General features: G+C 36.2%; 1 protein-coding gene across 1 annotated transcript; it reads left to right on the top strand.

The window, feature by feature from the left end:
* The first annotated feature begins 439 nt into the window (after nucleotides 1-439).
* LOC103935502 (hydroxymethylglutaryl-CoA lyase, mitochondrial) lies at nucleotides 440-7281 on the top strand. Its single transcript, XM_048590357.1, has 9 exons — nucleotides 440-820; nucleotides 2493-2685; nucleotides 3048-3249; nucleotides 3385-3564; nucleotides 3953-4033; nucleotides 4104-4267; nucleotides 5201-5337; nucleotides 5926-6041; nucleotides 6823-7281. Exons 2-9 carry the CDS (start codon nucleotides 2519-2521, stop codon nucleotides 7069-7071), a joined length of 1296 nt encoding a protein of 431 aa, XP_048446314.1. The 5' UTR covers nucleotides 440-820; nucleotides 2493-2518; the 3' UTR covers nucleotides 7072-7281.
* The last annotated feature ends 5702 nt before the right edge of the window (nucleotides 7282-12983 follow it).

Below are 12983 nucleotides of genomic sequence, written 5' to 3'. Positions count from 1 at the left end.
ACCTATCTCTAGACCTGGCATTTTGAACCCGACCCGTTAATATTAATATTTGGATGAATGCTTAACGGGTCGGGTCGCTAATAGGTGAACCCGTTAACAACCCGTTAAATAACGGGTCACTTTGGGTCAACCCGTTAGACCTGTTAGCACCCGTTAGTTGTGATGTTTTAGTAATTTCAGTCAAGTCTTAACAACAAAAAATAAACTCTATGCAAAAAAAAAAATTAATAATAATTGTTAACGGGTGAAACGGGTAACTCGTTAGCTTAACGAGTCGGGTTTGGATAACCTGTTAGCTTAATGGACTGGGTTCAAATGGCCTGTAAACTTAACGGGTCGGATTAAACCCAATCCAAATCCAATAAACCAGACCCGTTTACGGGTCTACCCTCTCCTCTCTCTTCCCTTCTCTCTTGGCACAGCGTTCCGGATACGCCATTACACACACGCAACAAGGGAGACGGGAGAGACGTCAATGCCTCTCCATTCAACAAGAAGAAAGTCATGGACGAAAAGAACCAGAAAGAAAGATTAAAAAACAGAAAAAATTTGAAAAAAGCGTAATTTCTAATCAAGAAAAAGAATTCAGAGTTTAGGATTTAACGTCGTCCACCTACCCATCCAAACCATCCCATCCCATCCCATCAATCCTTACAATTACAAACGCTTTAAACGACTCCGTCACGTTTCATCACCTTCTCTTCTTTCCATCTAACCACCTATAACAGCAACCAATCTCAAACTGCCTAAATTATCCCCAATTTCTAGGGTTTCTGTGGGTTTTTGTTTTCCTTCTCAGAAACCCTAAGCAATTATTCAGGTCTGTTTCCCAATCCTTCCTCCCTTTTTTTTATTTTCAATGTTTGCTTGTGTTGCCAACCAAACCAAACAGAGGGTCTCTGTTTTTCTTTTCTTTTCTGTTTTTTATGCTTAATTTTGCTCATTGGACTTTTTAATGTTTTTACTGTTAATTTGCTTTACTACATGGATATAGCGAAAGACATGGCACAAAATTGAGCACAATGTACGTTTTTGGATTTATAGTAGTTAACTCCACTTAGTGGATTAAGGCTTTGTTGTTGTTGTTGTATTTATTGCGCTGATGGGCTATTTGGCTGCTTTGGCGTAGTAGGAAATTGTTGCTAACATAGTTTTGGTGGGGTGTAATCGAGCTCGTATACTGATGCTCTTTGCATTGTATTTACTAGTTGTTTTGTTGAGAGAATGAGGAGAGGGATGATCACTTTTTTCCTTACCAGCTTTACAGCTTTCTACGCTATGTTTTTATCTTCATGTTCCACAACCGCTGGGAACTGTTACCTGCAGATCAGTTTTCGCAGAGAGTAGATTAGTAGGTAAAACCAAATACACAATGGCCATAAGATTGCTCATGTTATGTTTTAGTTGCATATGTCTTCGCGTGTTGTTCATTGACCAAAGTTCGGAAATTATTTGTAATAGGGTCTCTGATGTGTCTGTGATCGGTGAGTGACAGAAAACGAGAGGATGTAATCACCAGACTGATCTGCACCGATATCCATATATACATGGCTATATATTGAGTTTTTCTACATTAGAATGTTTAAGGAAGTGTCAATGTATGAAAGGGAAATTCAAGGAACTAGAATGGCAATTGAAAGTATAAGTAACAAGCTAATACAATTGCTCTGGTAGAGGAAAGATGACCCATGGATTTTATACAAGATTGAACCGTCCGTAGAGTGGACTGTAAAAATCGTCATGATACATGGTACTTTGTTTTGAATGGAAGATGTATAGCATTATTACTGTAACAGGATATATATAGAGTACTCAAATTGTGGTGTGCTTGTTATCATCTGTGAGAGTGATTTTAGCTACAAATGTTATATAACAGTTCATGCTTCAAGTTTGGTTGGACTCCATTTTTCACGGAACTGTTATTACTATATGTGCTTTCATTCTGATAAATTCAATAAAAAAGGGTCGGAATTGACAAGATTTATGCATTTTCCTCCAGATTGCTTAAGCCTCTATCCTAGTCTCTGTATTTGTTATTTGAAAATTTCGGTAGTTCATTTCTTAGTGCTAAATATCTTAAAACAAACAATTTCCAAGTTAATTGACTTGCAATTTACTGTTTTCATAGTTCTTTGTTCTTAATTTTCTCGTCTTTGTTGAGATGTTGACCTGGATTACTAATACTAACTCAAATTAATCGTTATTTAAGTTAATTATGTGAGAGTAATGGTACAATGCTGAAAAGTATAATGCCATGTTGGTTCATTTTCATTTTTCAATGATGCTTCACATGCCGGACATGATATTCTGGTTCCTTGAAAGTATGGTGGATCGTATGAACTTTAATGTTTACTTTTTCAAGTATTATTTTGATGGTCATTTTCCATTTGTAAGTTAAAAGAAATTATTCATGGTGTGTTATTGGTTCATGCTAGAAAAGTATGTTTTTGTGCTTCCAGCAGATATTTACTTCTGTTTTGTGGCAATTTCAGCTGGGATTTTTCTATCTACTTACACCATGTCGAGCGTGGAGGAGCCACTTGGTTGTGACAAGTTGCCTAGCATGAGTACCATGGACCGGATTCAGAGGTTCTCATCCACTGCTTGCAGGTCTAGGTCAGATGATGCAGCGCTGGGGAACTGTTGGATCGAAGGAAGAAGTTGTAGCACATCGAATAGCTACAAGTAAGTAATTTGTGTTCTGATTTGTTTGTGGAACTCTCAGAATGTATATGTGTATCCATTTGGTATGCTTTCATGTTTGCAAAACACTCGAATCTGTCATATGCCTTTTATTTTATGTCCATGCATGCTTGTTCTGGTCGGACCATCAAGGGACATTGTTGGAATTGTCGGCGAGATCTTGCTTTCTCTTCCTTACCTTTCAGTTAAAGATCAAATTGATTTATCAATCTTCTCTTTCCATGTTTAAGTTCAATAAGTCGGTTCCTAATTGTTTCATGCCTTCATAGTAACGTAGTTCAGCTGCTTTGTACTACAATAATCTTCGAGTGATAATCTCACCTTAAACCTCTATTTATTTTCAGTGAAGATTATGATGAATATACAAGGGAGGCCTTTCCATGGAAAAGACATACAAGAGCCCAGGGCTTGTCCCATGGTGACTCATTCAATCAACGGACGTTAAGCGTACGCAGAAATCACAGGGTATTTGGAAATATTTGTGATTCATGGTATTTCTCGGATCAATATAACCCCAAGTGCAATAACACAGATATGGCAAATAAGGTGCTTCGATAACTTTAATTACATGATGATATATTTTCCGTTTGTTTTGACACTTTGTATGAGGATGTCGTGATTTCTTTGATTAACAGATAAAGTTTCATTTTTCTGTACTGATTTGTGCTTTGGAGGAAACAGTTTTTAAAAGGTATACCAAAGTTTGTGAAGATAGTAGAAGTAGGTCCAAGGGATGGACTACAAAATGAAAAGAATATTGTATCTGCATCTGTAAAGATTGAACTGATTCAGAGACTGGTATCTTCTGGGTTGTCTGTTGTTGAGGCAACAAGTTTTGTGTCTCCCAAATGGGTTCCTCAGGTAATTTACCTTTACTTGTTATTTAATTTTAATTGGTGACTTCAAATTTATCTTAGAAAGTGTGATTTTAATGGGAATAGCTATCTAATAAATATCTTAGAAAGTTCTAGGGTTTTCATGGCTTAACCTATAAGTCCCATGAAGCTTAATTAGATGACATTTTCTGAATCAAATTTTGGCAACTAAGCATTAATTTGTGATATGATAATGCGAGGTAAGTATCAGATTTTTATTTGTACAGACCTCCCCTGAGGTTCAGTGAATTACACAAACTTTCCTCTTTTCTTGAGAAAGTAGGCAAATTTACTTTGTCTTAATTCAATTCAAAGATATTTAAAATGTTTTGTAATTGTCAATTCACTCCCATTCCATTTTCGTTTCTATATAGTTAGCAGATGCAAAAGATGTAATGGAAGCAGTTCAAAGTCTGGAGGGTGCTAGATTGCCTGTACTGACACCCAATTTACAAGTGAGTGATCTTTAGAAGTACCGGACATTAGTCATGTTACCTATCTAACATATCACATCACTTTTTATAGGGTTTTGAAGCAGCTATTGCAGCAGGTGCTAAGGATATAGCGGTGTTTGCAGCAGCTTCTGAATCATTTTCAAAGTCAAACATTAATTGTAGCATTGAAGAAAGTCTTGTTCGTTATCGTGCTGTTACTCGTGCTGCAAAAGAGCTTTCAATTCCTGTACGAGGGTATGCTCTCTCTCTCTCTCTCTCTGATAAGAAGCAGACTTTATTAAATAAACTAAGCATGACAGCTACTTGAGAAAAAGATGGTTTATCAATATTATAGTGGGATTTACACAGATACTTTCTCAGCCTCCTCTCTCTCTCTCTCTCTCTCTCTCTCTCTCTTGCTCTCACTTCTCTCTCCTTGGATGCAAACAGAGGTTAGATCTCTGTGTTTGCATAAAACGAATGTTAAGTAGAGTGTACTACAGTTCCCCCTACTCTATGCTAGCATTCTCCTACATGATGTCTGGGTTAGATCTCTGTATTCTCTCTGATATGGCATGCTTCCTTTACAATTTGGCCTTATTAGTTTAACATATTCTGGAATCTGGCCTAACCCTTGCAGACCACAGATGAAAGTACAAGCTTGTCGTTGAACTAGCTAATTTGTATTTTCAACCTTCTGTCTCTCTTTGGTTTTCAACCCCTCGCATCATCTCTTTACTTTGAGACAATAACATAGCATGCAAACTTAAAAAGTATGTGAGGAAATAGTGATGGATTCTGTCTTTGAATCTTGTTTTGCATAGTTTTTTCTTGTTTCTCTTTATTTATGTAGGGTTTTATATTTTATCTTTTTTTCCTTTGAGGGAAGGGATGAAGAATTTAGTGTTTGACTCGGTGGGTTAGATAGAAAGGTATATATATCACTGCAAAGTGTATTTTAGAGCAGATAAGAGTTTATTGTCTTATGGTAATTTAAAATTTAGAGTTTAAAATTCTGTACTTGGTTGTAATGAATAAATTTCCTTTGCTGGAGTTTGGTTTACGAGCTATGTGTTCTTTGTTAGACGAGAGTACAGATCAACATCTTGCTTCTTTATTTGTATGTATCAGTTTTATTATTTTCTTAGTTGGTTTCTTTATGCGTAAACATGGTTTTACCTTGGATAGGTATGTCTCTTGCGTTGTTGGATGTCCAGAGGAGGGAGCAATTTCTCCATCAAAAGTGGCATATGTTGCAAAAGAACTTTGCAACATGGGCTGCTTTGAAATTTCTCTTGCTGACACAATCGGGGTTGGTACACCTGGTAACATTCTGAACTTTGTTCTTTGATTAGTCACTTTATCTTTACAATCATATTATTTTCTTTCCAAAGTTTCGTTCATCCCATTTTGTTTTAAAGATTCTGTATCTGGACCCTCGAACCATTCTTTTAGCTGGTGTTTTGAGTAAAGCATACCATTTGGCACATATTGTACCTCATTGTAGTCATAAATCATTCCACAATAGGATGGAGAGACCCAATACCGAGGCAGATGTTTTAGCCATATTTGGATGGTTCTATTGGACACCCAATATTGGGATGGAAAATGTGTTTATTTCAAAAGAAGGTTATTACCCCTTGTTGACCACACATATGTCGGGTCCTTGGATCCGTCCAAGAATTGAACTCAGGCACTTGTGCTTGATCAATCGAAACCTTATACCATTGTACTAGACAAGGTCCCTAATGATTGGTGTCGATTCATGGGGTGAACTTTTGTGTTTCCTCTGAAGCTTTACTCCCAGAGGCATGTAGGATTATCATTTTTATTGCTTTTCAAACTATCGTATCCGTCTTTGGTTCAGTATTTTTGGCCTTGTACTTATTTTTTTCTGTCTTCCTGTGGAACAGGGACAGTTGTCCCCATGCTGGAAGCTGTAATGGCTGTTGTTCCTGTTGAAAAGCTTGCTGTTCACTTCCATGACACCTATGGGCAATCTCTCTCAAATATTCTCGTCTCTCTTCAAGTAAGCCATCTTAACATGTCAAAATTGCCTCGTGTACAACCATGATTTTTATTTTTATATTTTTCAGAAAGAAAAAGAAGACTCTTTTAAAAATTAAAATATGAATAATAAGTACGAACACACTTAGCGATCTGTCAGCACCAAAGCTGCTTTCATCCAGCTTGATAAACTTCAAACATGTATCTATAATAGAAAAATATGTTAGCTACCAATCCACATTAGCTAACAATTAACGATCTGTCCACATCAAGGCTCACGGTGATGCCAAAAAGCAAACTGTATCTTAAAAACTGCTACTTCCCACAACAGTTTACGGCAATAATTTTGTTACTCAACACCACCCAAATGCCAACAAATTACAACTTCAATAAACTTAAAACTTTTGCTTCCTTTCCCCCACCAAATGTGTCTGATGTTTCCATGAACTCAGAATCACCCACAACGAATTAGCTTACCTACAGTTTGCGGCAAACAGTGTAAAGCAATTAAGTAATGGAGAAAAACATGATTTGTATCTTCAGTCTCGCTTTGTGCATAATTACATCAGTGCAGAGATCGAAAACCATCAGATCCTTCCCTTGGAATAATATTACTGATATTACCATACCATGTGCAATGATCCAAGCTAAAAACTCGTACCTTGTAGACATTAACGTGCAAACATCATACTAATTAATGATTCACTTCATGAGTACAAACCTGTGATCATTTTGTTTTCTTCTAATTCATCCGTAAATTTGTTGCAATGTAATGTATTGCAAACTCATAATCCATTGAACAGATGGGGATTAGCACACTGGATTCCTCGATTGCGGGTTTAGGCGGGTGTCCATATGCCAAAGGAGCTTCAGGCAACGTTGCCACTGAAGATGTTGTGTACATGCTGAATGGACTCGGTGTGAAAACCAATGTGGATTTGGCGAAGCTTTTGACGGCTGGGGATTTCATCAGCAAGCATTTGGGTCGCCCGTCTGGCTCAAAGACCGCGGTTGCCTTGAGTCGAGTCACTGCTGATGGCTCTAAAATATAAGTTGTTTCAGGCCGATAACTTCTACTCGGGCTGTACAAGAAATGTTCATGATCTGCAGAGGCATACGGTAGGAATAAACACTTGACTCTCTTTCGACCTCTCCAAATATAAATTTGAAACGTTGTATTTGTATGATGAATACCATATACGATGTCCGGTGTATTTGCCTTGTTATCTTTTAAAAATAAAGTTATTGCAGTGATGAAAATATGAGGGATGCACATGGTACTAATTTGTGAATTTGCATGAACGTCGTAAGGTAAGGTTGAAAACTGATGCTATAACATAATGGTTGGGTTGGATTGGATGGTGCTCAATGCAATAATAATAAGTAAAACCTTGTTTGATGTGAAACTAGGGATGGAGTCAGCATTTCGAAATGAACATGATTCGACTTATTTTATAAATTGATTCATTATTTTCTGCTGGTGAAAAAGCATTATCGAAATGTCCAAAGTGTATCCCCAGATTCATTAAAACTGTTGATTTCATTCCTAATATTATTTTCAAAGCTATTTTATCCAATTTTTTGTCAACATAAGTCACATGACACATTTTAGACGGTAAAGCTGTCATTTTATTGCCTATAAGCCCTTAACATTATATATATGTTGCAAATTTAACGTTTAATTTACCTTCTAGAGTTAACTCAAACACACTATTTCTTCGAAGAGACTAAGTCCTTTAACTATGAAAACTACCAATATATCATCCAAAGTGTGTCACATGCAAGTCACATGACTTAAATTGACGAAAAACTGAATAGACCAGCTTCTAATCTAATATTAGGGATTTAATTAGTAGATTTTTATTAGTTTAAGGACTAATTTTTTCCGGAAAAATAGTTTAGGAACCTTATTTTCATTTGGGTAACAATTTAGGGACTAAATCGACAGTTCACCCATATAGTTATTGTCTTTAATTTCACATGACTATTAGAAACCAATATTGTATTTCCTATTCTAATTTCCAAAGGGTTTAGGGAACATTCAACTTTCTTTTTTTTTTTCCTTTTTAATTTGCGCGGTTTTATGCTCGTCTTTTGGCAAAAAATAAGAAGGCTTAATTGGATTATTAATCCTTGTGATGATATGGTAGTTAGAAGATAGTTCATGTAGTAAAAAAGCCAGGATTTAAGCCTATGTGGTTGATAGGAGCATATTTAGGCAACTTACTTAGCTTGTTTTCGTGCATCTATGTTGTTAATTCATAGTTGTTTTAGTAGTTTAAGCCATTTTCGTGTGTTTTTAGGTTCATATGGCTAAGGAAGCAAAAAGATGCATTTTGGAGCATTTTGGAGCAAAATTGGGCTTGGAATGGATAGCACATGATTGGAGCCAAAGTGTTGGACGAATTTGAAGGCTTTGTATTCATTTTGGACATAAAACAAAGGGCCTAGCCCATTCTCTCTTAAACCAACCCCAAGGCCATGCATTTCCTTCCAATTCCAAAGCCCACAATCACTTCAAAAGCCATGCAAAGAACCATCCATTCCATCAAAAACAATCCATCAATTCACATGCAAAACCACCATTAACACACATGCACCCAAACAAAGCCAACCTAGCTAACCCTACATGCATTCTTTATGCAACTTTTCATCATTCTACCATTCATTCTTTATTCCACAAACAAGTCACATGCATTTCCACCTTCCTACTTCATCATTTCACCACATTCTCCCTCTTTAACTCATTTCATTATTCATTCACTTTGCATTCATTCAATTCCACCCCACATGCACCCTTTATTCTTCATCATTGCAACCATGGCACATTTACACCAACAAAACAACTCCCATGCCATGGCCTACTCATATTCCCATTTCCTTTCCAACATCTCACATGCATTTCCACCTTCCTACTTCATCATTTCACCTCATTTTCCCTTTTATTTCCACATGCAATTCTTCATCATTGCAACCACAAACACCTTAAACAAATAGCCATATACATCTCCACTCCTCCTATAAATACCCTTGCATTCATTCATTCAAGAATCATCTCATTTCATACACAAACACATCCATTCTTTCTCTCTAGCCGTGAGTTTCTCTCCATTAGAATCCAAAAACCATCTTCCATTTCCATCACTCCCCACTCCATTCCACACTTCCATCCCCCCAACCAACTATCCCTAGACCTTATGCTACAATAAAGAGGAAGATAAGAGGGCCTAAACGTTCATACAATTCAAGTTTGAGTTGTTGGAATGTTTAGGTGTTTCTTTGATTTCAATGTTTAAATTCAATTCTCTTTGTTTTGTACGGAAGAGAAGAGTGCCTAAACGTTCATACAATTCAAGTTGAGTTGTTGGAATGTTTAGGTGTTTCTTTGATTTCAAAGTTATGAGGAACTAAACCCCCTTTAGCTAGGGGGTGATTCGAAACTATGTTTATGTTTGCAATATGAATTGATTAACTTTCGTTGGAATTTCATAAGTTGTGGATTCAATTTGTTTAACCGTTTGATTGATAACTTATTTATGTATGTTTATTGAGAATGTGCGCTTAATTTTCATGCATGAATATGACGCTAGAATATAAGTGAGTTTCACCTAATCGTTATGAACTTATATTCACAAGTAGTGGAGGTTGCTTATAAACAATCGCGTTAAATAAATTCTTGGCATAAGTTTCATGCAATCATAGTAACGAATGCCTCGTCAACACTTATAGTTTTCATTGAACGTAATGATCTTTGATTGTATCTTTATTATGATGTCATGTAAGGAACTTTTGAAGAATGCTTTGGGTTGTCGTATGATGTCATCCAATTCATTAACTTAAGGAAAACTTGACGGTTAATTTAAGCGGACCTAATTAACCCGGGGTGTTGAGAAATCATAATTTATCGAAAGACCAACTGAGAATCAATCTTGTATGCAAGTGTAACATGTGTGGAGAAGAACCCCTTGGCTATTCCATCATCCATATTTTCATCTCATTCATATTTACATTTTGCCTTTAATTACAATTTGTCCATTTAATTTAATCTCGTCCAAACACAATCCCCCCTTTACTTTATTGTCAAATTAGTTAGAAATCAATTTAGTTTGTGTTTTTAAAGCATTTTGAGTCTTTTGGTTTGTCTTAATGTTTTAACGTTTAGTTTCACATTCTTTGAGTCTAGTTTAGTGTTTTATATTGTTTTTACGTTTTTGAGTCAAAATCCAAGTGATTAACAATCCCTCCTAATCCCCGGTCCAGAACGATCCCTACTTATACACTTCACTACAATTGACAAAAAGAGGGTTTAATTTGTGTGCGTATAATTCTCGCATCAAAAAGAGGGTTTAGGGAACATTCAACTTTCTTTTTTTTTTTCCTTTTTAATTTGCGCGGTTTTATGCTCGTCTTTTGGCAAAAAATAAGAAGGCTTAATTGGATTATTAATCCTTGTGATGATATGGTAGTTAGAAGATAGTTCATGTAGTAAAAAGCCAGGATTTAAGCCTATGTGGTGAAGTATGTTGGGATTTATGCCCAAAATTAAAAATTATGTCCATTTTCTGTTAATTATTAGCACGTGAGCCACATTTATTAGACTAAAACAAAACTCTCGGTACACATATTAGGCTAAAACGAAATTCTCCGTTAATTGTGGGCACGTAAGGTTGGCTCACGTGCTAATAATTAACATAAAGTTGACAAAATTTTTAATTTTGTGTATAAATCCTAATTGACTTGGGCATAGGAGCTTAAATCCTAATTTTTCTACCACAGAGGCTATCTTACAACTACCCTATTACCACATGAATTATTAATCCAATTAAGGTTGCGTGTTCGATTCTCGTCGGGTTCAATTCCTGATACCCTTGTAATTTCTTTTTTCATTTATTTTCTGTTTCTTTTCCTTCAATGACATTCAAGGGTCAAGATTGAACGCCATGTATAATCAAGAGGCAGATAATATTAGTCATCTTCAATCCTCCGTTGAAGAAATTAATCAATCAAACAATCAGACATCTCAGTTGAACATCCCTCCTCAAGACTCAAGACAGTAGATTGTAAAGAGGAAACAATGTGAAGGACTATACTAATGTCATAGTTTTCTTGCTTTCCTTTATGTGCACGTAAGAAGACATTTACACAACTAGTTTTAGTGGTTTGACAAAGAGCTCGATGTACACAATTCAACTGGCATGCTTCAAGAGTCAAGTAATTTTTGTACAGTTATAAAACAGTTTGTTACAAGTGTATCAAGTTAGTTGTGTGTGCTAGTGGCTTCATTGTAATTAGTTGTTTTACCTAGGAAAAAACTGTCATTAGAAATTTCTTTATATATACGCCAAAGTGTACCTTGAAATTATACATTGAATGAAAGAGAGTCTCTTTTACAATTGAGATTTTCTTACAAGCTAAGTTTCCTTTATGTATCACTGGCCAACTGCCTTACGTCTTCTTGAAATCTCAATCGTCTTCCGTTTCCATTTTTCTTCAAATTCTTGCTCAAATTTTTCTCTAAATTCTTAATTTCTCAATTGTTGTGTGTTCCTGAATCTTGATTTTCTCAATCTATGGAGTCTCTGTCTGATTCGTCTTCTTCACTCACAAATCCTTCTGTTTCAAACACTAACTTGATGAACACATACACCTCTCTCATCATTCAAAATATTGGAAGCACGGTTCCGATCAAGCTCAAGTGGTCCCATTACCTTCCATGCCATGTGCTCTTTGCTTCAATTTTCAGGCGCTACAAACTCATTGAAATCATTGGCAGATCTGAGCCATGTTTGTTGCATGTGCTTCCTAATCGATCTCTTAGTCTTGAGTTTGAATTGTGGATGTAAAAGATCAAGATCTTTGGATCTGGTTAAACTCCACTCTCTTTGGAGAAATCATTCCCTTTACGGTTAGAGTTTCTTTGTGTCTAAATCTATGGCTAAAGTTGGACTCACAGTTTGGAGGGGTCACTGATGCTCACATTCATTAGCTTCGGTCTCGTCTTCATTCTCGTCAGAAATGATCTTTCACAATCTATGAATATTTGCAGCAAATCAAGGAGATATATGATTCCTTGACCGCCGTTGAAGATTCGGTGTCTTATTGTGACCTAATTGCTACAACACAACATGGCTTGCCTGAGGAGTTTGAGTATTTCATTGACTTAATCAACCTTTGTCTCTCATCTACAACTTTAGATGAACTCCACAATCTCTTACTCACCAAAGAACTCTCCATTGCTCATCGCAAGAAAGTAATTTCCTCTGCTGCCACTGAACCTTTCAAGCCTTTAATGTACAAGCTTAGCCATCATTATTTGCTTCACCACATCTATCTCAGGCTTATGCACAACCTCTGCAGCAATTTTTTCACTATAACTCCAATCGTGGCCTCGATAACAATCAATTTCACAATAATTAGAGCAATCAGAACTTTCATGATAACAATCATGGAAATCAGTCCAACTCTGGTTCAATAATTGCAGAAATCAAGGTTTCGCTCATAAGATTCTTCTGGATCTCACATTCCTTGCCAAATCTCTTGATCCACTAGTCATAGGACTATTAACTGTTATGACTGCATGAATTCAGACTTTTTTTAAAAAGGTTCCTCCTACTAAACTTGCTGCCATGTACACTCAGTATGCATCTAAGACAACTCCATCCTGGATTCTTGATTTTGGAGCAACCTCCCACATCTCCAATATTCCATCTCCTACTGGCGAAGACAAAGTTTACATTGGCGATGGTAAAGGTCTGTCCATCCATCATACTAGTTCTTCTTCTTTAAACGCTACTCATACTTCATTTAAGTTGAACAATGTTTTACATGTTTCTTAAATGAAACACAATTTATTACCTACTTATCAACTTCTCAAAGACAATAACTGTTCTTTGACTTTATATTCCAATGGATCCATTGTTAACGATCGTTCCATGACAAGGATGCTTTTGCAGAGACTAGTTAA

This window comes from the organism of the source record quoted next, unplaced genomic scaffold (genome assembly GCF_019419815.1).
Source record: "Pyrus x bretschneideri cultivar Hongxiangsu unplaced genomic scaffold, Pyrus_bretschneideri_v1 Contig31, whole genome shotgun sequence".
In the NCBI taxonomy this organism is placed as follows: Eukaryota; Viridiplantae; Streptophyta; class Magnoliopsida; order Rosales; family Rosaceae; genus Pyrus; species Pyrus x bretschneideri.
This window is presented reverse-complemented; position numbering and strand designations above follow the sequence as displayed.